Here is a 24,143-nt window from a genome sequence, read left to right as displayed (position 1 = left end):
GCAGAAGGCTCTGCAGGGTAGGGCTCCTGGAGCCTGCAGGACAGATCACGATGACTTGCTTGCGAGATTGAAAAGCGGGCAAATATTTGGCAACTATTCGGAGCCACAGCGCGAGGCGATGTGGCCCAAAGTCTGCGGCGCTTCTCGCACACAGTTGATTCCGTCACTGTTCGCTTTCTTCGAAGACCGCAAGTTTCTGGCATGTGCTGCGGAGTGCATGAAGAAAATCGTGGATACAGGACCACGCGACACCATTGCAGGCCGCCTGGAAGACATGTTTACGGACGTCAACCAGCAGAGCGACCGGTGCGTGATTCAGATCTCAGATGGGAGCTTTGGAACTATTGCAGGAGATGCCGCGCTGAGACTTGACTTGGGGATGCGGCAGCTCTGGCTGGCCGCGTTCCGCATGTATCAAGACCTGCCGACCGACGCGCAAAAGAAAGACCGCTTGGCGAAAGCGCGAATGAAACCAGACGAAAGTGCACTTCATGACCTCGCCTCGCTTGCCTCGCGACTTGGTTTCGAGTCGGAAAAAGTGAGAAAGATATTGCAGGCGTCACCGGACAGGGCCATCGCTGAACACGCTCTGCTGGCCGCTCGGAAGCCAGGGCGGTTCCGGTACGCAAATCGCGAGCAGCGCATCCAACAAGTGGTTGACGTGTTCGCGACGGCCGTTCCGATGTCTGACGCCGAAGCATCGGAGCATGCGGATACCAGCGTGCGCGTCCAGCCTCCAAACCGATACGGAATACCCCACGATCTGGATCACGAACGCGATAAAACCCGGCTGTTCCTTCCGAAGCTGGACGAAGCGGCAGAATCGGATCAGACCGAGCTGCGCTCGTTGTTCATCAGAAGGTCGGTGTATTTGGCCTACTTCGGACAACCTCCATCGACCCAGGGCTGCACTGCAGACCGCGACGCGACAAATCGAGATGTGTCCATGACTGACCGGACATCCCCACCATTGGAGGTCTCAAATCATGTGGAGTTAAGCAGGGCTCTCATCGCACGTGCCCTTGACCCGGAGCTGGACGCGCCACACGACGACTCGCATCGAGCTGATGACCAGAGGTCCACGCTGCAGCTATTACGGCGAGACATTGAGAATGAGCGGTCAAAGTTAGATCAGCTCAATGCTCTGCTTGCCGCAGCGCAGGCCAAGATCGAGGATAAGGAAACGCTGTTGGGGATGCTCGCTAGACAAGAGGAGGAACAACACGCCAAGATCGAGGAGACGGAAACTTTGTTGGGACTACTCGCTACACAAGAGGAGGAAAAACACGCCAAGCTGCGACAGTTGGAAGAGATGCAGCAGGAGCAACAGGAAAAACTGGATCGCTTGACACAAAGGGTTGCATCCTCTCTTCGCGAGACCTTATCCTGGCAACGAAATTCGGCAAATCACTTTTATGTTAAGTCGACGCATTACCTGCCCTCCGACTGTCAAGGAGCAGCCTTTTTATCCTCCAATGCATCATGAGTCGAAGACATAATTTCATGGCGCGAGCTTGGCACCCATTTCGCAAGGGTTACGCCGTCGAAGAGAGGCAGGAGAAGAACGTCGATGCGTTTGTCTTCGCGGCAAAAGTCACAAAAGCCTCGAAGTGCCTTGCCGTTCTCCGTCCAGTAAGAGCGGGACTCTCCAGACAGCAGAGGGTTGGCATTCGTGGAAATAGTCATACCCCTAGCAAAGACTATTGAGTCATTTGGTTAGTATTCCGACCCTGGATATTTCTGAACTTGCTTCTCACCATTGTCACACATGATCAACCCTTCAGGGGCTAACAACTTATGATCCAAAATATATTGTACATAATTTTGGTAGCCCTCCTTGTTTGCATCAACAAAAATAATGTCAAACTGGCCGCTCAGCTTCTTCAGCGAGTCTTGAGCAGGGCCTTCGACGAGAGTTAGTCGGTCGTTGACCTTGTATTTGTCAAATGTGTTGCGCGAGGCTGCAATCATCTTCGGGTCGGCCTCCAGCGAGATGATCTCTGCATTAGTTTTTCTAGTGCCTTCGTACCAGGCCAAGGCGCTGTAACCTGTATAGCAACCTATTTCAAGAACTGCCTAGCACGTTAGCTCACTCGGGTCTCAGCTCGGGGTATTAAGCGGCATATGTACTGCGACGAGCTCTCACAAACTCTGCCAGAAACGTCATTGTTGCTCCTTGCAATGGCGAAGACATCTTGTCGGCGTCGGCAAAATTTTGGCAAGTCCAGTCCCAGAGTTCATCCATTTGCTCTGTGACCTTCTTCGAATGCTCAGTGCAGTAGTTGGTCACCTCCACCGCCATCTCGGGCTAAGACCAGGGCTTTAGCACACGATTCGAAAGCTGCTATTCTGGCAAGGAACTAACTGTGAACGGTAAGACGCTTGACAACATCTTTGGTGAGCGATGGGAATTGGTTGCTAGTTGGGTTGGCTCTCAATAAACAATGCAGATTTGGAATTGACCGTTGCAGATTTGTTGAGAAGAAGCCTGTCGAGGGGAACACTTGTTGGTCGGAAGGTAGACACGTCGCCAGATATATACGTTACTTGCAGGGCACTTGTTGGAGTGCATTCCACTTTTGCCTGAGTGGCGTACTGTCTTCGCAACAGGTATGAGCCCGGGAGGGGATGGCACACCACCCCTGCAACTTCCGGTTAGACTGCGCGCGCGACACACTCGAGTAGGCCCCGTGGTTCGAATCCCGTCAGCGTACGGATACCCATAGGATGTCGCGAAGACCGTTGCGCCACGCAGGCAAAAGCGGAATGCACACTCCAACAAGTGCGCTGCAATCAACACATACCCCGCCTTCCCGACAAAAGTGGAACGCGCGCTCCGACAGGTGCGCTGCAATTGACACATATCTGACAACCGCGTTTTCCGACAATGTCGGGAAGGCGGGGTCAGATATGTGTTGATTGCAGCGCACTTGTTGGAGTGTGCATTCCGCTTTTGCCTACGTGGCGCAACGGTCTTCGCGACATAGGAGACTACGTTGGAAAGGGGTGACTTAGCAGTTGGTCCAGGCATCCCGGTATGGCCCGGCATCCCTGAGGGATGTGTTGGAAAGAAAGACATATGTGTCAATTGTAGTGCGCCTTTCGGAGCGCGCATTCCACTTTTGCCTGATTGGCGCAATGGTCTTCGCGACAACAACGGGGAGGTAGCAACGCCAAGGCGGGGATAATATCCAGTATGTCTGTTCAGATATGATAAGGCCAGTCGTACACTCGCCACATGATATGACAGGTGGCAAAAATTATCCGTGGTTTCTGTTGCAAACCGGGCAGAATCACGGGCAGGATCCACCCCAGGTGTGCAGGGCCAGTTCACTGCACAAACGCTGGGTGCAGCCCTAGCCCTTATTTGCAGGGATTGCAGCCTCGCACAGGTCTATAGTCTGCGCGCCCCTCCACTAGGGATGGGGCTAGTAGCTAGCATCAGCATCATCAGAGCTTTCCACACCCTGCAAGTAACATATACCGTATTAACTCACTAAATTGAGCCGGTCTCAACGTCTGGGAAAGAGGGGGCCCCGCATGTCTCAGCGCCACTAAATTTGTATACGCTACGTACCTAGCTGTCCCCGCCCGAGCCATCCTTAGTCGGCTCGACGCATTTTTTGCCCTATTTTCTATTTGAGCCGACTAAGGATGGCTCGGGCGGGGACAGCTAGGTACGTAGCGTATACAAATTTAGTGGCGCTGAGACATGCGGGCCCTCTTTCCCAGACGTTGAGACCGGCTCAATTTAGTGAGTTAATACGGTATCTGGCGACGTGTCTACCTTCCGACCAACAAGTGTTCCCCTCGACAGTCTTCTTCTCAACACACCCCCTCAGGGACCACGGCTCCGCCGGGATTCCTGGACCAAGCCAAATATGCGGGAGTCGAACACACGCGCCAATGCCCGGGTAAGGGGGAATCCAAGAGGGGTGCCGCCTACGGGGATTGAACCCCGCACCGCACGCAGTCACCGGAAGTTACAGGCCGTGCCACGCCCCCTCCCGGGCTCATAACTCTTGCGAAGACAGTACGCCACTCAGGCAAAAGTGGAATGCACTCCTAGAAGAGAGCAGGGCAAAGGGCATGATTTTTTTTGGGGTGCATGTGTGTTCATTCTTCCCTTCTGTCATAGGCCCTTATTTATCCCCTTGCCCTGCTTCTTCTTCCGTGTTCCATCTTCTTCCTTGCGGACTTACTAATCCTTAGGCACCCAACACTCCGCGTCAGCGTGCCACCTCCCTGTTCACCCTGTCTCGCCCCTACACCTTCAGCTAGCTATCAGGCTTCAGGATCAAGTCTTAGACCCTTCTTCTCGACATCAGCATATTTTATCTTAATGCATGTCGTCATTCGCGATAATATCTGGCAATACGAAGTAGTCCACGTACATCCGGATAGAGAATATCGATGACAACACTCTAAGTCGGGGAAAAATTCTATCTTTGCTTGATATCAAATCTGCTAACTCACTTCGCCGCGCTTTGCTTTTTTTTGCAGTCGTTTTTCGCGCCTACTGCGCGCCAGGCCCAAACAGAGCCTGTATCGTGTCATAACCATAGTCCAAGTCACCGTGCCAGTAATTTGGTGAATCAGCCCTGGAGATTTGCCAGGCCTCGTCGAGAGCTTTGACGACTTCTTCCGGCAGGGGTCCCTTCTCCAGGTAGGTCAAGTTATCGTCCAACTGTGCGACACTTGATACACCAATGAGAATACCATCGTTACCGTCATTGATCTTGAGCTCGGAGTGATGCACTACCCAGCGCAGCGCTGCCTCGATCATGGTCAAGCTGTGCTTCTCGACAGCCCCTTCAGCCAACTGAATAGCCTTGAATGTGCTCTCGCGAAAGTAGCGCTTTCGATACATTCCACCCTGACCTGAGCTGGTATCCGAGAACCGACCGCTCTCGGGTACCATGTCATGCGACTTGATCTTGCCAGAGAATAGACCGCCAGCGAGAGGGTTGTATGCTACGATGTCCAGACCATAGCGGCGACAGGCAGTAAAAAGCTCGGTCTCAATATTGCGCGTGATGCAGTTGTACATACCCTGGAAAATACTGGGGCGCACCCAGTTGTTATATTTGCAAATCATCATGACCTCGGCCATCTCGTACGCGGTGAAATTGCTAATACCGAAACGAACGAACTTGCCGGCCTTGTGAAGCTTGTCCATGGCTCCAAGTGTCTCTTGGAACGGCGTAGTACGGTCTGGTTTGTGCAGGTAGAGGATCTTATAAGCAGGTTATGATTAGTTTTCAATTTGGCTTCAGCATTTCAAGAGTGAGATACCAGAAACGACTTACATCTACGCAATCCGTACCCAGCTCCTTGAGACTGGTCTCCACCGAAGCAATCACTTTCTCAGCCGTGTTATCCCCTTGTGATACTGGGTAGTGCACCTTGGTGGCTAAGGTCAGTCCCCTCTCCTTCCACTTGGCTTCCCTTGTAAAAGCTTCTTGTTTGGTGCCAACATAGAGACGAGCTGTGTCTAATTCGCTGTATCCTCTGGTCTGGAATAAGTCGAGAACTTTGTCGAATGTTTCTAATTCAGTGATTCTTGCACCATCTTCCAGGCTGGGTCCAAAAGTCATCAGACCCAGGATGATGCGTGGCCCCATCTTTTGAACTTCGAGGGGCATCTCAGCATATATGTAACTGTGCAGCTGAGAGAACTGTTAACTGGTCTTCTTGTCCAACTATTACGCAGCCAGCTGGCGTGGATTGATGCGATGTGATGTAATATTATTTAATATCGGCGTTGGTTTGGATTGAGTCAGCGCTGACTTCAATTCAAGTATCAATTCAAGTATATCAAGTAAGTCAAGTAAGTTGACCGCTGAATTTATTTCAAGGAAGTAAGTTTATGATGCCCGGAACTTGATATACTTGATATACTTGAAATGATATTTTTCCAGGTTTATCGACTCAAGCTGTAGGGTATGTGATGAAGGCTTCCAGCCATCGCACCAGTCGCAGGTGGTAACCTTATCCTTGGGGCGCAGCAGAAGTCGCAAATCGCGCGTGTTTTTGCTTTTGCAGAAAATGTGTCTCGGTGCAGATCGGGGGTCTACGCGTATCGCATCCCCACTTAGGTGGGGCGAATTTTAGTGCTCCAAATAAAGTGGAGCATAGCACGGTTTCACCCCGTCAATTTTTCCCCCTCAAGACTTCAGTTCGCGACGAGAGGCATGTTGATACCTATGCCTGAACGTGACCTGACCTCAGATATCAAGTATATCAAATATATCAATTCAATTCAAGTTAATCAAGTTGACAGGTGATTTCATTTCAAGTAATCAAGTTACACCCTCAAACTTGACTTACTTGAATTGAAGTCAGCGCTGGATTGAGTGGCCTTTTTGCAAGCGCTACAGGGTTTCAAGTCAAGTCTGGCGCACGTTGCTGGATTTATCATTGCAGTGGGAGAGGTTTGGCAACGCCGCGTTGCCAACCAGTGTGGCTAACAAACCGACAGACCTAGACCGGCACCTGCGGGCGGTCGGTCTGGGTTCCTCAGGGCTCGCGGGCGGTCGGTCTAGGTCTGTCTGAGTTAGCAGCTCAGTCGGTCTTGGTCTGGGTTAGCTGATTTCTCATTGGCTGTCCTTGCAGCGACCCACTTAATTTCAAACCGCAAGCTCACACCCGCAAAACCAAGAGGGCGGCCTCCATGGCGTAGTGGTGACACGTCTGGAGCCTCTGCGTCGCAGAGGGGTCGGTTCGAAGCCGGCTGGAGGCACCCCTGGGCGAACAGGGTACACCCGGGTTCCCGCCCGTCAACAGGGAACAGCGTCATGAGAGAACACAATCGGCGTACCAACCACCATCAATGACTAACACAACCACGCTTCAACTTCGACACATCGCGCTTCAGTTGCTGGGAATAGGATGCTGAACACTTGGAGAAATTGACCTTCAAGCAGGTCTGTCATGGAGCGAACAGTGGAATGGTTGGCGCAGCGTAAGATGATATGTGGGGCTTGGGGTGTCATGCATCAGTGTATCGAACCGTCAATAGCCAGAGTGTCTAGGCCCTATAGGGACCTCCCTCCGGGCGGAATAAATCCATACCAACCAAGAGGGCGCCGTGGGGCTTAAGGTGTTACGCATTAATGTATTGAAATGTCAGTAGCTTTTACGTCTAGGCCCTATAGAAGAAATCCTCCGGGTGAAATACACAAAAAAAAAACCAAAAAAAAACCAAGAGGGCGAGAAATCATGCTTCGATATGCTGGCGGAAAGATGGGAGACCTGTCCTTCTTCCTAGGTGGCAAGACAGAGTCAGACGACGACAAGTGGCAGCCCGATACGGGGGCTGTACATGCGACAATACAGTTCGCATTGGCAACAGAACGTTTCAGTATGGACCGGCAACCGGCCATGTACTGATCAAGGGACAATCATACTAACACAACAGCCTTCAACTTGGCAGACCGCGCTTCAGCCGCTGAAGGTAGGACGCTGTACACTTGGAGAAACTGACCTTCAAGCAGGCCTGTCATGTCACAGTGAACGAGGCTGGAAACAGATGAAAAGAAGCGTGGGGCTTTGGGTGAAGATGGAACCATGTACAGAAGGTAGACAGGCTAGCGTAGTGGCTCTATGGGGGAACCCTCCGGGCGTAATACAAGTAAAAAAATAAAACCAAGAGGGCGGTGCAGGTACCTGGATATTCAGACTGGCCAATGGTAGGCCTGGAAACCCGGAACCCAGACCGACTCAGACCACTCAATCCGACCGGCAGCTCTGGTCGGTCGCCGGTCGGTCTGATGAGATTCCTGGTCGGTCGGTCTGCGGTCTGAAGGTGGTCTGTCAGACGGTCTGTCAGACGGGTCGGTTTGTTAGCCACACTGGCAACGCCCTCCTCAATGCAAAATCTGGCAATCGTCGATGTGAGCTAACGAGCTAGTGTCATATGATGCTATGCTTATGACGCACAGCACTAGCAAAATCACCACCCTTGACTAGATCTACTGAGCAATAACACTTATTGTACAGTAGTGTGCCTGCATGGTAAAAGCATGATAGTGACTCTGCTGCTGGAAGAACAATACAAAGTAGTAAATAATTTCAAGATACAGTGGCTAACTTACCGTCTTTGTCGAGATGGTGCCGCTGCACAGTATTTCTGAGGGTGGATTGCGTAGCTGCTGAAGTGGCACTTTGCACAAGGCCATATAACTACGGTAATTGGAAAGACATGCCGGTAGCAACCAGGGTCTTGGGCAGGCTGATCGTGAGGGTTCTGGAACCCGCGGACTAGCACCCTGACCGAAAGGCTGTGTAGCGTGTTGGCTCTCGTGGTGTCAGCTTGTGAGCGACTGTGATTTGACTTCCATCTCTGGGCTAATCGCCGAGGTTTTTATAACCCCGGACGGCCTGGAATGCGAGCCCATCCACTTTGTCCAATTTCCTTGCGCTCGCTCTCGCCTCAAAAACAGACCACCACACGTCCGCCATAGTCATGGCTTCGGTGCAGATACAAGCATACAAACCGGTAGTAGGCACCTGCCTCTGCGGCTCCGTTTCCGTTACCATCCTCGATGAGGAGTGGTCTTCCACGCAAACGCGCGGCCACCTTTGCCACTGCAGAAATTGTCAAAAAGCGTCTGGCAGCGTAGTGGCCGCCAACCTCATCATCGAAGAGAGCAGAGTCGACATCAGTGATAAATCTGGCACTCTGAAGACATATAATGACCTTGACACTTCGTCGGGCCGGCCGGTAATACGGACGTTCTGTGGCGTCGATGGCAGGTAACACAGAATTTTGAGTCAAAGGGCAAGGTCATGAAGAAACGATGTGACACTAATATCTGTCTCACGTTTTTAGCCCTATCATGTCACACAGTGAGCTACTCCCAGGCAAGGTAATTTTGAAGTTGGGCCTATTTGAACAAGTTCCCGTACCGGAATTGGAGGCGTTCTGCCAGAATCGTCCGCGTTGGAAGCAACCTGTTGCGGGTGCGGTACAGTACCAGCTTGCACGTGGTGGAGGGTATTTTGAAGCTTGAGTACACTCTATTTCATCACTTGTATGTCTTATTATCTGTTGCGATGTGAGTCAGAAGTCAGGGCACATGTCGAACTGCTACCCGTGCCACGCCCCACTTTTATTTGGAACTCGCAAGCTCGCACCACCTAAAGGTGGTGCTCCCAGCAGATGACGAACTAACCACAGACCGAAGACACACAAGCATTAAACAGCCTTCCACGTGACAGACCGCGCTTCAGCCGCTGAAGGTAGGACGCTGAACACTTGGAGAAACTGACCTTCAAGCAGGCCTGTCATGTCACAGCGATCGAGGCTGGAAACAGATGAAAAGAAGTGTGGGGCTTTAGGTGAGATACAGAAGGGTTAATAGCTTAGCGTAGTGGCTCTATAGGGGGAACCCTCCGGGCGTAATACAACTAAAAAAATAAAAAATAAAAGTGGTGCTCACCACCGATATAACCACACCACCGCAATAACCAGAATTTCGACCCCCCGACCTAGAATCGCTTCAACCACCGCGTACCACGCTCAGAATCGCGTATTTCCACTCGTTCTAACCTTCCTGAAGCCCTCCATTGGCGTGCCTTTTTGCTGCTTCCTCAAACCATCGCTTGCGTCCATTATGCGCCTTTTTCTCCGCGTCTTCGACTACCTTCCTTGCTTTAGCAATCTGATCATCTTCCCTTTGTTGCACCATTTCCCGTCCTTGGGCTACCGATAGCACTCCTCCTGATTGTAACTGTATATTCTTCATAGCCTTACGTTGTTTTTGGATCCGCTCCGCCATTTTGGTTCGTCCCAAGTCCCTTTTAGTCTGCACGAGCTCAGTAGCCAGAGATCGCGATCCTCGAATAAATCGACTGAGATCATGAGAAAAGTCGGGATCCAGGCTTTCATACTCTTCAAGGACGATCTCTAATTTTTCCGCTACTTTGTTTATTTGTCGTAGAGTCAATGGTGTCCCGAAAGGTGAAGAGTGTGGTTCTGAATTGGGAGGAGGTGTGGGTGTCCTGGCTTGACGAGCTTCCAAACATTGAAGTACTACTTGTGGATTGAATGGGAATATTCCTGTCTTGCGAAATGCGGAGCGTATAGTACTCTCCTTGAAGGCTTGCAATCGTACTTGTTGAATGCAGGAGAGAAACTCAAGCTTGGTTATGTTGATGAGGCCATCTGATGCGTTTTTGCGTGTCCCTACGCACACTGGAGCGTTGGGCACGGCACCAAGCATCAAGGACACCGGCTGCCGCACGCACAGCCATGTGAACAGGCAGCCGTGTGAACAGGCAGCCGTGTGAAACAGGCAGCCGTGTGAAACAGGCAGCCGTGTGAACAGGCATCGGTATGTGGCTGCCTTGTAAACCGGCCGGATCGCCTAGATAGTCCGACCTGGCTGCCTCCTACATAAGGATGAGGCAGTCATAGCTTAGTTGGAGAGACATCGATCCCACTTCATCTCATCCATATGCAAAATGCATCACCATCTCGAACCATGAGATCTAAGGCCTTGGCGTGATAATGCTTTAGTGGCTGGAAAACCACAACGTCCAAAGGCTGAAGTACATGCGTGAGATTCGGTGGCATCCCGAAGGGGAATAATATTGTGGTTGTCGCAGTATTCAATGAACTGCCTGGTATGGTGAGAGCCATGACCATCGAGAATCAGAAGACGCTTCGAGCTTCTTGAGCTTTTTTTCCGAGTGCTTGTCAAAATGCTGGAGCCACTCCAAACTAATCACGTCGTTTGAGTAACCAGTAGGCGTGGGTCGAATAACTGTGTCAGGAGCCAGCTCAGGTATTTGATACCATGAAGCCATGTGCATCTGGCCAGCGAGTATCAAAAATGCCGGAACAACCTCCCCATTCGCTGAGATAGCTTCGATCGCAGTGGCAGATTCCCTATTCTCAGGAATGCCAAAATAATGAGCTCTCCTCCGTTTTGTCACAATCAGCTGGTCTTTGCCAACCCCGATGCGAAAACCAGTCTCGTCCATATTCCAGATGTCCTCGGGAGGTATACCATTGTCTTGGATAACCTGCTGAAGACACTGGAAATACTGGTTAACTCGTGTAAGATCCTCAGAGACTTGACGCTCTGCGTGAAGCTTCTTTTGGCGCTTTTTGAAGTAGCCGTGACGCTTCAAGAAGCGAGAAGTCCAGTTTGGCCCCACGGTAGGAGCGTCGCTCTGGCCAGACCGCTCACGCAAGATGCAGTTTGCCGCGTCAGTAACGAACTCGATGCGTACCGCAAGGTTCACATTGTCCAGACGATCGATATAGCGACACAATGCATTCTCTTCTGGTCGCGAAAGCCTCGTGTTCTTGGCTGATTGGGCAGTTTTAGGAGGACGGCCTTGAAGACGGTATCGCAATCGACCGCGTGGTACACCGAATTCTCGCGCCACCGTAGCCACTTTGGCACCAGGAAAATTGTCAATATGTTTAAGAGCGTCTTGAATACGTGCTTCCATTTTGGCTAGTCACAAAATCGTGAATTGGTTGAGATGCAGGGATGTTGAAGGCCTGGGGTCGAAATTCTGGTTATTGCGGTGGTGTGGTTATATCGGTGGTGAGCACCACTTTTATTTTTTATTTTTTTAGTTGTATTACGCCCGGAGGGTTCCCCCTATAGAGCCACTACGCTAAGCTACGTACCTACTATACATGGTTTCTTCTCACCTAAAGCCCAACGCTTCTTTCCATCTGTTTCCAGCCTCGTTCGCTGTGACATGACAGGCCTGCTTGAAGGTCAGTTTCTCCAAGTGTTCAGCGTCCTACCTTCAGCGACTGAAGCGCGGTCTGCCAAGTTGAAGGCTGTTGTGTTAGTATGGTTGTTCTTGATCAGTACATGGCCCGTTAACGGTCCATACTGAAGCGTTTTGTCGCCAATGCGAACTGTATCGTCGCACGCACAGCCCCAATATCAGGTTGCCACTTGTCGTCGTCTGACTCTGCCTTGCCTCCTAGGAAGAAAGACAAGTCTCCCACCTTTCCGCGCGCATATCGCAGCATGGTCTCTCGTTGTACCGTCCATCTTCTGCATCGAAAGAGGAAATGCTCCACTGTTTCTGCAGACTGCCCACAAGTGCACTCATCCGATTCCACCGCCCCGATTTTGCAGAGGTAGCTATTCAGCCGCGATTTGCCAGTTCGAAGTTGTATCAACACTTCGGATTCCTTTCTTGTTAGCTCGTCGTACAACTTGCGGGTGTGCTTGCCCGGCAATGCCTTATCGATGCGCTTTGAGTGCTTTCCAACCCCTTCCGGGATCTGACGAACGCGAGCGTGTTCGTTGAGCAGCAGTCGTAACGTCGTTGATCTTGCTTGAAACGTTGCTGGTTCGGCGATGCACTCGTCTCGCGTCGCTCTTTTCGCTTGCATTTTGGCCAGTGGCCCTAGAGTGAACTCCTCATTCTTTGCAGGCACCCAACGAAGAGCACCACCTTTTTTTTTTTTTTTAAGTTGTATTACGCCCGGAGGGTTCCCCCTATAGAGCCACTACGCTAAGCTATTAACCCTTCTGTACATGGTCCCATCTCACCTAAAGCCCCACATGATGGTAGGCACCTATGTGCCTACAGATACGCATGCGCACAAGCTGTAGGCTGAGTCACAGTCACGACAGGTAGGGTAACCGGTGATGACTTCAATTGTAACTAACTAGGGAAGAGGAAGCTATTCACAAGAAACGGAATGTGCACCCGGTAATGGGGGCATGCAGCCGGGGCTGCGTGCCCTGATCGCGGGGTAGGGTGTCACGTGGGAGTCGTGCATGAACCGTGATGGTATCCCGATTGCACGGGTTACTCAGCAGGTTAGTATTCCAACACCACACTTCTTTTCATCTGTTTCCAGCCTCGATCGCTGTGACATGACAGGCCTGCTTGAAGGTCAGTTTCTCCAAGTGTTCAGCGTCCTACCTTCAGCGGCTGAAGCGCGGTCTGTCACGTGGAAGGCTGTTTAATGCTTGTGTGTCTTCGGTCTGTGGTTAGTTCGTCATCTGCTGGTCCATGTTGAGGCGTTTGGTTGCCAACGCGAACTGTACTGTCGCTCGTACAGCCTTCATATCCGGCTGCCACTTGTCATTGTCTGATGCTGCTTTGCCTCCCAGGAAGAACGATAGGTCCCCAATCTTGTCGCGTGTGTACCGAAGCATGATCTCTCGCTGTGATGTCCACCTATTGCATCGGAAAAGGAAATGTTCCACTGTCTCTGCTGTCTGTCCGCACATGCACTCATCCGAATCCACAGCTCCTATCTTGTAAAGGTAATTGTTCAGTCGAGATTTGCCGGTGCGAAGTTGCCCCAGCACGCGTGCTTCTTTCTTTGTCAGTTCGTCATATAACTTTCGAGTGTGCCGACTGGGTAGCGCCTTGTCAATCTTTCTCGACCACTTCCCGACTCGTTCTGGAATTTGGTTGATCTGTCTCTGTCCGTTGAGCAGCAGTCGTAGCGTCGTTGACCTTGCTTTGAATGCCGCTGGTTCGGCAGCGCATTCGTCCCTGGTTGCTCTCTTCGCGGCTGCTTTAGCCAGCGGGCTCATCGTGAAGTCTTCGTGGGCGGGTACCCATCGAAGGGCAACGCTGCATCCTCTTCTCCGCAAAGTCTCGACGCATTCGTATATCTCGCGGATCGTACGTTGTCCCGACTGCTGTCGCGGCCGCGCAATGACTTGCAGGACGGACAGGTTGCTTGTCACGATTGTCATGCCTCCACGACGCAGACCAGCCGGTAAGCACTTATGTCATCGCAATCGATGATGATGTTTATTTCGCCATTGACGATAGTCAGAGGCACTGCGTCAGACTCGCTAAGCCTAATCTAGAGTTGTCCATTCTCGGTTCCGAGCCCAAGGAATTCGTCCCGATCGAATGCCTAAATTTCTCTTACATCCTTCAATCCGTCTCTTGCTCATTTGACCTGTCCTTTCCAATTCTGGAGCCTGTCTGATGAGTACAGACCACTCTCCTCCGCCGCATTTGACGAAGAGTCCACCTGCCTTTAGCCGTCCGGTGTAGCTAACCTACCAGCTGTGGGGCAACCACAGGTATAGGTAGAGGGTTTGTGCTGAAAAGAAAAGGTTAAGACAGAGGATGTATGTTAGTAGGGCGACGGTCGTAACTTGGCGAGTTCCCGGCGATATACCGGGCACCCAGGATCTGTAGCCTTGTGTGCTCCTTTTCCACCGCACGCTGCACACTTAAAAACGTTCGAGGTGCAAGTCGACGCAGAATGGCCCGGTTGGCCGCACTGTCCACAGATCGGAGCTGGGGCCTTGCAGCGATAATGCAAGTGTCCGTAGAGGTGGCAACGGTAGCATCTCGCTGGTTGAAGTCCCTGAACGAATGGTCGCGTGTATGCACACTCGCCATTCGCCATCTCAACCGTTCGTTTTGCAAGCAACCTGTCCACCTCCTCTTTCTTATCCAGGTGTACCACCAGAGAGCGGTACTCCTTGTCGACAGACGCTGTCCCGAGCCATCGCATCTTGTGCACTTTCACCCCGTTCATCCGCCCAAACACGGCGCATCCGATATCATCCGTCGCAACCCCACGATGGGCTCTATCAACCCGTAGAGGGTACCACTGCTCCCCATATAGCGTTCCCTTGTCGAAATGTGTCCTTATCCAGGTGTCGTTCTGCCGTACTTTATCGACGTCCGTCTCTCGAAAGAGAAGCCGAAAACGCCCGTTTCCTTTAGAATTGACGCCAAGACAGGTCACACCCAAATTCTCAAGGGCAGCGTTCGCGCGCCGACGAATAGTGCCGGCATTGCCTTCCTTTATGTCACTATCTAGGACCCGACTCACGTCCAACCCAATGCCTGGCAGTGGTCCTGGGACTGGAGAGGGTGGTGGCGAAGGTGGCAGGTGCTGTTGCTGTTGCTGATGAGGCGCATTTGGAGTGGACTCCGGAGGGCTAGCGACGCGTGGGAAGAGCTCGTTTCGAATGAACTCTTCCAAGGACTCGACGCGTTTCCCTGCCCTTTCGGCCCGCTCCTCGACGCGTTTCAAGAGAGCTTCGATTCGTGCCAATGAATCCTCGTTGGCACCGGGGTCGGCATTCGTCGATTTCGCTTTCGGGACGGCGGATTTCTTTCGTGATGGGCGCGGTTCTGGGTCGAATTGCAGTGTCGGTTTCAGAGGGCGACCGCGAGCGCTGGTCCTTGTCGCGTCGGCCGCGCTTGTCGAATTGGCCACAATGATGCTACAGGCCACATTGTCGTTCGTACCGTCATCCTCGTCATCGAGCAACTCGAATTGGTTCGAGTTGCGCTTGGTGCTGTTCTTGCTTTTCCGCGGCATTGTTCCTGGTAATCCATCGCAATCGAGGTGGTGCGAGCTTGCGAGTTCCAAATAAAAGTGGGGCGTGGCACGGGTAGCTGTGGTAGCGTCAGCTATTAAAATGGCAATTGATATGCGCGCCGAACCACTTTACTACGGACGCCGTCTTATGGACGCCGTGTGGCTAGTGCTCCCGAATGTGGCTACCCATCCTCGTCTGGCTTGCATCTCGCCCCTTCCAGTAGGGGGCTGGAATAGCTCCAACGGTTGTACTTTTCGGGATCATGAGATACAAAGTCTTTCCTCGTTCCTTTTCGACGTTTGAACATGCCTGAATCCCGACGAACGAACCGTAAGCCCTGCCATTTTCATCGACTTGGATCCGGCGACAGTATGAGCAACATTGTAACGCTGACTGACCTGCCTTGGGGTGATGCCCCAATACGCGCGTCCAGTGCCACATTCGACCCCGAGCTTCAATACGGCAAAGGCGACGACAGTGCCTTGTATAATCTGTTTGCAACATGCCCGGAGAGTTACTTTAGTAGCCTTCCTCAGCCACACAGAAATTGCGGCGCCGATGAATCTCAATGGGAACTGCGGAAGTCACAAATCTTCCTGGACGAGAGCGTGGCAAATCTGGAGGACATAGCGGGCCATGGGGACTGTATTAACGTAAGAGTTTGATCAGAAGCGCAGGGCCAGAGATGTCGAGAAGAAGGTCCGAACGAAGTGAGGCCTCTAGGTCTCTCTAGGTAAAACAGCTCGAAACCAGGTAAGGAGGAGGTTTGTGGTCCACTGAGGGGTCCGGAGGATCTCCTATTCGATCGGGATCCTCCAAGGAGCCCGGTATATCTTTACTGGCTCGGGGACCTCAAGAGATTGAACTATCGACCTAATAGCTTGGAAAGCTAATTATTGATCGGGGAGATCGAGCTGAATGTGCTGACGTAGATGGCTTACGCGGCCTTCAGTGAGAGGCAAGAAGTGCCCTCTTCCTGATAGAATGTACATTATACCTGAACACGGGATATGAACACAGGGAAGGCACAGAGGGATATAAAAGGGGAGGGCTAGACGGATACAGGGCAACTGGACAGAGCAATGAACACATGCATTTCACATACCATCTGATCGTATGATACTCGACCTTCGAAAAGTCCCTTTATCCACTTTTATGCCCACTTTTGCTCTCTCCTTCGCGAGAAGAGATGCCACGGGTGTTGAGAAGATAAAGCAAGAAATCGAGGACCCTATTTACCCGTTGGCTAGCTTGGGCGCGGGGCGCCCAAGCTAGCCAACGGGTAGGCCCATCAATTGCCATTAAAATATGCTGACACCCTCACCGGCGGTGGGAGGGTGTAATACAGTCCGAAGGATGTATCTCTATGACATGATATTTCGAACTACTAGCTCTGGCTGTGACAGTTTCAGCTGGCGCCAATCTAACAGCAATATTCTAAAATAACTCCTCTTTACGACCTGGTGGCGCATCAGGTAAGGACGGAGACAGTTGGTTCTAAACAGGCATTCCCTTACGAAGTTTCACGCGACATGAAACAAAAGGGTTCAAATTCGTCATGACTCATTGTTCTGGCCAAAATATGTACCACCCGGACGTTCAGCAAGCAATAACCTCTAGTTGCGCTCTGCCGTTCCGACAAATGAGGCCTTCGGTTTCATAGGGTTTTTTCAAGACGATTTTTATCTACAGGTGTCGAGAAGAAGGGTCTAAGACTTGATCCTGAAGCCTGATAGCTAGCTGAAGGTGTAGGGGCGAGACATGATGAAACAGGGAGGTGGCACGCTGACGCGGAGAGATGGGTGCCTAATGATTAGTAAGTCCGCAAGGAAGAAGATGGAACACGGAGGAAGAAGCAGGGCAAGGGGATAAATAAGGGCCTATGACAGAAGGGAAGAATGAACACACATGCACCTCCAAAAAAAATTATGCCCTTTGCCCTGCTCTCTTCGCGAGAACAGGTTCATCATGTCAAACAGTGCTGTAAAGAAAGAAATTCACCCTGTCTTCAGCCTCGAAAGGGCTTCACCATGCCGCTTGATCCACCTCCGACCACAAGAACTCGCCTGTGTAGTTCCCAACCATGTTCTTTTCGCATTTCCCCGGACTTCGGACCCTCGAGACGGCTTCCTTGAGGTCAATAGCCGCTGCTTTGCAAACGCAATCAACATGGCGAGTTGGTATCTCGTAGAATCTTTTGGAGAACCAACCTTTGTTGAGTCAATAGCTTACATTGGCCCTAGTAAGATGATTTTTCTGTAAATTTTATGCACAAAGCTTGGGCTAAGTAGGCGGCAGATGATATTCGATATCTCATATTCATGTTTGCTGCCATTAGGGTGGGTTACAAGGTACTTGCCGTGTCCTGCTCCCGGTGAATATATGTGACCAGGATTTTGATAACATTGCGATAGATGTTATTCACATCACCACGAAACAATCTAGATGGTCATTTGAACATTCTCGCTCAAGGTGACTGCGAAAAGTTTCTACAGGCGAAAAACACCGACATCTCCCGGATAATCCAGAGTCGACCAATGCGAACAATAGAGGCACCGGACCTGGAGCAGCTCCTAGATGATTCCAGGATGGTTCCTGTGCACCCCTATCTCAAATCGTTTGATGAGGCGCAACATGACCCTTGCCTGGTGTTGCATACCACAGGATCAACAGGTCTGCCCAAAGCCGTTGCGTGGAAGATCGGCATGCTCAGCACCTACGAAGCGTGGCGGACAGTGCCGCCTATCGGCAGTTTCAGGCCGACTACAGAAATCTACCAAGAGGCAAAACGAGCGTATACTTCAATGCCGCTTTTCCACACGAGCGGTATAAACGCCACCATCACCTGGGCTTTGTGTCTCGGAGTGACCCTCGTTTTCGGAGCGCCGCATGTTGTGCCCAACGCTGCATACGTGGACGCAATGCACCGATTTGCTGATGTCAATGCTTCAATGGGAGCGCCCTCCCTTTACGAGGATATCAGTACACAACCAGATTGGTTAGAACACATGAAGGGCTTTTCCTATGTCGTTGTTAGTGGTGGCATGTAATCCCCCTCAAACCCGCAATTCGCCGTTCTTAGAGCTGACGGAACGAACAGCGCCGCTATCCAAAAGTGCCGGTGACACTATTTCTCAATATACGCGAGTAATTGGGAATCTGGGTGCTACAGAGACAGCCAATCTTCCTCGACTGGCTCCATCCGCCGTCGACTGGGAGTACTTTTATTGGCATCCCACTCATTCAGGGATTCAAATGCGGGAGTGCCAGGATTATCCTGGCTTATTTGAACTCATCATTGTTCGAGACGCCAAAATTAAGAATTTTCAGGGCACCTTTTACGCCTTTCCCCAGATATCCGAATGGTCGATGAACGATCTCTACGATCAGCACCCCGATCCGAACAAGCCATTCTTGTGGCGCTATCGCGGGCGAAAGGATGACGTTATTGTATTGAGCAATGGAGAAAAGCTTACTCCTGTGCTAATGGAGACGGCCCTCGCGAGGAGTTCACTCGTCCGCGGTGCTATTATAGTGGGGCAGGGGCGATTCCAACCCCTCGCATTAATCGACCTGGTACCCGGCGTCGAACACCCGGAAGATCAGCAATCGCGCCATGAACTGATTCAAAGGTTGCTACCTGTAGTAGCGGAGGCCAACAAACATGCTCCTCGTCATGGCCAGCTGGACCGCCACCACATCCTGTTTGCAGACCCGTCTAAGCCCTTGCATTTTCTTGGCCAGAGCAAGATCCAGAGGCGCATTACGAATGAACTCTACAGCACAGAGATTGAAGCATTCTATAAGCACATTGAAAGGCGGAATATAGCGCCAGAACGACCTCAACTCCTGACTAGTCAACCTTGGCGAGACTATGATAGTGTGATGGCCTGGCTGAGACAATTGCTGGCTGAGCATTGTCACCATGGTAGGGAAGCAACGCCGCGACAGCTTGATCCAGACGACGACTTTTTCAGAGCTGGCGTCGATTCACTTGAAGCTACGATGATAACGCGAGAAATCAACTTCAATATAGCAGGCGGCATCACCCCAACCGATATCTATATGCACCCGACCCTTTCTCAGCTTGCCAAATATGTCGTGGAACTATCTTCGGCGGCAGACGTCATTAATGGAAATCAAAAGGCGTGCAACAGCACGAAACTTGAAGCGGCAGAGGAAGTTCAAGTAATGAAGGCGCTCTTAAGCTCATGCATTTCTGATCTTCCTCAAACCAGAGCCAGCCCTAGAATGACCGTGCTCTTAACTGGAAGCACTGGATCTCTGGGCTCATATTTACTAAATTGCCTTGACCGCGACCCTAACGTCCAAGGCATTGTCTGTCTAAACCGGACAGCTGACGCAGCAGCTCGTCAAGCGGCTCTCGCTTCTGCCAAGGGCCACAACGCTGATTGGAACTCGAAACGCGTTACGTTTCTACATGCTGATCTTTCAGCACCTTTCCTAGGTCTGAGGCCCAATGTGTACCAGCAACTCACAGAGACAGTGACACACGTCATCCACAACCAATGGCCAGTCAATTTTCAGTGGCCTCTCTCGTCCTTCGCACCCCATATCCAGGGCGTTCGAAACCTTTCTGATTTCTGCCTGGGCTCTGCAAAATCGGCCGTGTTGCTTTTGTCTCCAGTGTCTCCGCCGTTGGCGGCTGGCAAGCATCCGAGCGTGTGCCTGAGGACGTCGTTCTCGACCTCACGGCGGCTGGCCCGATGGGTTACAGCCAGGCGAAGCTTGTTTCTGAATGCGTTCTGCGGTATGCGGTTTTGGTATCTGGCTTACGAGCAGTAATTTGCCGAGTCGGCGTGATCACTGGACCAGTTGATAACCAAAATGGTGCCTGGAACCAAAACGAATATATTCCCGCGGTATGTATTGATACGCCTTTCGCATGACACAGAGTCAACTGAACTTTCTCTTGCAACTAGTTGTTCATTTCCTCAGCACGACTCGGCCTTATCCCTGGCGACTTTCCAAATCGCGAAAGTGTCGAGTGGCTACCTGTTAATAAAGTAGCCCAAGTACTTCTAGACATTGCGAGGTCGCATCCCGTGAGTGCTGCGTCCGGTATTGACGGCAAAAGCACTCCGGAACTACCAGTATATCATATTATTCATCCCGATGTTGTTCACTGGTCAGACATAGTGTCCTGGACCGTCGAAATGATGCCGGAGCTAAAGGTTATCCCATATAATGAATGGATAACGGCGATTGATCAAAGAACCCCCTCCAGGTACGAAGTGGAACGGCTTCCAGCTATCAAGCTCATTGGATTTTACAAAAGTTTACAAACCAGCAAGAAGCCTCGACAGCTGGTCAAGCGCAACGCAGCACTAGTCAGCCAAATTCTCAGAGAGCTCGGCCCGGTAAATAAGGAATGGATAGCCACTTGGCTCAGTCAGTGGGGTTTGCTTCCAGATAGTGAGGCCTCAGCAGCCCGCGGATGCGATGTAAGTCCCTGCACATAGAAATCGGCACCCCCCTGTTATCGGCACCCCAAAAAATTTCCATCTGTTTTGACAACCACCAATTCAATCGCCGTTTACTCGCCACCAACACGCACTACGATACATTCATCACCAATGTCTGAAAGCTCCGCCTCGGTTCCATCAGGGTCTTCATTCTCAGCTGCATTGACCTCCTCCTGCGCCCGCCGTATCGCTTCAATGTCGGCGAACCTGGAATTTGGACTCTGATGCATTTTGCATATGAATGAGATGAAGTCGGATGCAGTGTGGCTGTCGCATTCAGGATACGCATGATGAAACGCGCGATTGTTAAGCGACGAGATGGAACTTTCTAGATAGCATCACAAAGCAGCCTGGGTGGCAAGTGGCAAATTCGCCACCGCAAAGCAGTCATATTCCCTCAGGACTATAAGAAGACAGAACTTCTCACATTCATTTTAGATAGACGACAATGAACAGATTGACTCTTACCCTCATTTTATTGCGAGAGTGGCTAACAATCAATCGAGTTCAATTTCGACCATCGAACTCGATTGATTGAAGGTATGTCCAACTCGATTGAAGCTTGACTTGACCAGTCAAGGAGCTTGATTGACAACTTGTCAAGTACTTGATGTATTATACCTAATCCGGTAATTTGTATAGACCTCGAGGTGTCGCAATCCGATGCAAAATCTTGGAAGTAATCCAATTCTTCTGTATCATCTCAGCTTCAACTGTGTCATCGCCGAGGCCGTTGCGCTTGTCGGTGATAAGCTCGCCGCCGTCGGAGAATACGCGCTCTGGCTCTGCGCTCATCGCCGGCGTACTGAAGATGTTAAGGGCAAGTTTGCTGAGAATGGGCCAAACGTGGCGTCGGTCCACCCACCACGCAAGAGGATTCTTAACGTTCATGTCGTCCTTCGACGGCACCTGCTTTATCCAGACCTCCCACTCGGTCTCCACCTTCCTCCTCTTGCCACGGTGTGGTCGATCTGTTGTATGGCCCCAAGCATCGAATTCGTCGTCGATTGTCGGCGAGGAACAAGGAGAAGTCTCGGCCTGGTCGACGTGGTCAGTGGCCACCGTGACTGCGGCGAAGCGATCGTAATATGCAGTTAGCTCCTTCTGTGCTGTCCTTATCCAATCCTCGCTTCCACCACTTCGCCCTGAAGTATTCGAATTGGTAGGCTGGGTGGAGAGCGATGGCCATACGGTAGATCGGTGATCGGTCGGTGAGCTCGTAGTACGTGTTGATCTTCGACCATGCAGCGAGCACGCCTGCGGAGTAATAGGGCGGAAGTTCGTCCTTGTTATCAGCATCCATTGCGTGTATCTCTTCTTTGACGCTCTCAAGCTTCGTGAGCAAGAAGTCCATGGCGTAAAGTACTTGCCACACCGAGCCTTGGCCGCCCTCGTTGCCCTCGCCATCTGCACGGCATTGTAGTCGCTTCGTGAGTCGCTCGAAGGGCTGCAGGAGCCTATAGAAGAGCTCAAGCTCGTGCCAATCAGCCTCGGTGAGGAAGTCATTCTTGTGCTTGTCGTTTTTATCTGGAGGCTTCCACTGCGCCTGGTAAAGATCGATGGCAGGCCGACACTTAAGAGCACGCTCGATCATGTAGAACGTCGCGTTCCATCGAATGCCACCGTCACTGAGGAGCACGCCGACGAACAGCATGCCGTCGCTTGTCTTCGTGACGCGCATGCGAGCTCTCAACTGCTCACGGCGTGCGTCGTTTCGATTAATGTAGACAACGAGGTTGTGCAGCTTGCCAATGACGCCTTTGAGGGTCCAGAGAGCTACACGCTGCTCCTCCGAAGCCTCAATAAGATTCACCCGAGCTTCTCGCCGATGCCGTATTGTAGAATTACTGGCTTTACCAGTGCTGCGAGGTCGTCGCCAGTGTGACCGCCATAACGTCGTGGGAAGCCGAGGAGGAGTGTTCGAGGATGGCCTTGGCCATCGACGAAGTGTCCGCAAACAGCGATGTACTCTCTGCGATTGTGAGCCCGCCATCCGTCGATCAAGAGGTTGATGGTGCTGAGTGCGGACTGCACAAATTCGATGATGAATGGTAAGCGTGCTGCCATCGAATCCTTCACCCACCGCGAGAGCGTTGAGTGATGCGTTGGCAACAGGCGCGCGAGCGGAGGCTTGCCGTATGTGAGTAAATCAGTGGTCGACTCGTCCGTGACTTCTCGGTAGCTAAGGCGTAGCTTGATGGCCCAGTCAATGAGCTTCTGCTTGTACTCATCCTCATTAAATGGCATGACGAGCTGGAAAACTTCTGCGGCGTTGGTGGCGTCGAAATCATCGTCATCGGTGGTCGAATTCGAAGGCCGTTTGATCTTGTGGAACTCTAAAAGATGCTGGATTGCGGCTGTCGTCGATTCTGCTGCGAATAACTGACTGGTATACCGCTTCTTGGTATGGCAATCGGCGCACAGGAAGTACTTGTCATTACTATGCTCCAGCTCTGCTCCATATGAATAGATCCACGAGACCTTCACTCGTCTGCCCACGTTCCTCTTGTCCCGTATGCGATACTGTATACCCTTGAGAATCGTGCCATCGTGCCGCCGAAGCACGCCCCAGTCAATTGGGAACGCCAGAGAATGTGGAGGGCAGGTAGACCGATGGAGAGGTTGCTCCACGCCTGACGTTTGCTCGGTCGACGGTATCGGCTCGTTTAGATCGGTAGATTGCCTCGAGGAAGACGTCACAGATAAGCTTCGCGTACTTGACGACCGGCTTGGGCCCCAAAACGCGTGTAGCGACATCATAACGCGTCGATTCGACGCGTTGTGGATAGCGGCTTGGTGGAGCAGGAGTAGGTAGGGTTCCACTTCGCCTGGGTGAAGATCCCAGTGGGGGCAATGCGCTAAGTTATTTTACGTTCCATAACCGCACAACGGCCGCACAATGGGCAAAGTACGTCGATTCTAAGCAATGTAATTGGCCAATTTCGCACCGGTCCAGGGTAGTCATCTCCTCTTACATCAAGTACTTGACAACTTGACACTCTTGCAACTTGATTGATTGACGACAGCTATTAAACTTGACTTGAGAACTTGACTTGATGGGAAGTCAAACTTGATTGAGACTTATCAAGTTCGAGCTTGATTGTTAGCCACACTGCTTTCGGATGGTTGTCCCTCCAATTAAGCTATGACTGCCTCATCCTTATGTAGGAGCAGGGTTGAAAGCCACTCCACTCAATCCACGTAGTGGATCCACTCGTGGATTCCACTGGCTAATCCACTGGCAAAATGTCGGTGGATTAGCTAATCCACCGAATCCACTTGGAGCTGGAGTGGGTGGATTGGTGGATTGGAAGTGGTGTAGTTAAGAACGCCCATGTATTTAGCAGAGCCCTCT

At 51.5% G+C, this 24,143-nt stretch overlaps 6 protein-coding genes across 6 annotated transcripts; 3 read left to right on the top strand and 3 right to left on the bottom strand.

Moving 5' to 3' along the window:
* Positions 1-217: 217 nt before the first annotated feature.
* Positions 218-1,486, top strand: HRG_11330 (uncharacterized protein; the record flags this gene model as incomplete). Its single annotated transcript, XM_044869800.1, has 1 exon — positions 218-1,486. One exon carries the CDS (start codon positions 218-220, stop codon positions 1,484-1,486), a length of 1,269 nt encoding a protein of 422 aa, XP_044715062.1.
* Positions 1,487-1,594: 108 nt separating this feature from the next.
* Positions 1,595-2,392, bottom strand: HRG_11329 (o-methyltransferase domain-containing protein; the record flags this gene model as incomplete). Its single annotated transcript, XM_044869799.1, has 6 exons — positions 1,595-1,614; positions 1,689-1,700; positions 1,758-1,881; positions 1,933-2,072; positions 2,131-2,308; positions 2,366-2,392. 6 exons carry the CDS (start codon positions 2,390-2,392, stop codon positions 1,595-1,597), a joined length of 501 nt encoding a protein of 166 aa, XP_044715061.1.
* Positions 2,393-4,516: 2,124 nt separating this feature from the next.
* Positions 4,517-5,645, bottom strand: HRG_11328 (aldo/keto reductase family domain-containing protein; the record flags this gene model as incomplete). Its single annotated transcript, XM_044869798.1, has 3 exons — positions 4,517-5,236; positions 5,310-5,413; positions 5,603-5,645. 3 exons carry the CDS (start codon positions 5,643-5,645, stop codon positions 4,517-4,519), a joined length of 867 nt encoding a protein of 288 aa, XP_044715060.1.
* A 2,822-nt stretch (positions 5,646-8,467) lies between these two features.
* HRG_11327 (glutathione-dependent formaldehyde-activating enzyme domain-containing protein) lies at positions 8,468-8,761 on the top strand (the record flags this gene model as incomplete). Its single annotated transcript, XM_044869797.1, has 1 exon — positions 8,468-8,761. One exon carries the CDS (start codon positions 8,468-8,470, stop codon positions 8,759-8,761), a length of 294 nt encoding a protein of 97 aa, XP_044715059.1.
* Positions 8,762-17,471: 8,710 nt separating this feature from the next.
* Positions 17,472-19,552, top strand: HRG_11326 (AMP-binding enzyme domain-containing protein; the record flags this gene model as incomplete). The annotated part of the gene is made up of 8 exons (XM_044869796.1): positions 17,472-17,544; positions 17,601-17,653; positions 17,717-17,975; positions 18,039-18,344; positions 18,403-18,602; positions 18,657-19,182; positions 19,264-19,490; positions 19,541-19,552. The coding sequence occupies 8 exons, from the start codon at positions 17,472-17,474 to the stop codon at positions 19,550-19,552; spliced, it is 1,656 nt and encodes a 551-aa protein (XP_044715058.1).
* Positions 19,553-21,409: 1,857 nt separating this feature from the next.
* HRG_11325 (transposase-like protein) lies at positions 21,410-23,035 on the bottom strand (the record flags this gene model as incomplete). Its single annotated transcript, XM_044869795.1, has 3 exons — positions 21,410-21,855; positions 21,980-22,571; positions 22,646-23,035. The coding sequence occupies 3 exons, from the start codon at positions 23,033-23,035 to the stop codon at positions 21,410-21,412; spliced, it is 1,428 nt and encodes a 475-aa protein (XP_044715057.1).
* Between the last annotated feature and the right edge of the window lie 1,108 nt (positions 23,036-24,143).

This window comes from Hirsutella rhossiliensis (assembly GCF_020360975.1).
Source record: "Hirsutella rhossiliensis strain HR02 chromosome Unknown scaffold00020, whole genome shotgun sequence".
Lineage (NCBI taxonomy): Eukaryota > Fungi > Ascomycota > Sordariomycetes > Hypocreales > Ophiocordycipitaceae > Hirsutella > Hirsutella rhossiliensis.
This window is presented reverse-complemented; position numbering and strand designations above follow the sequence as displayed.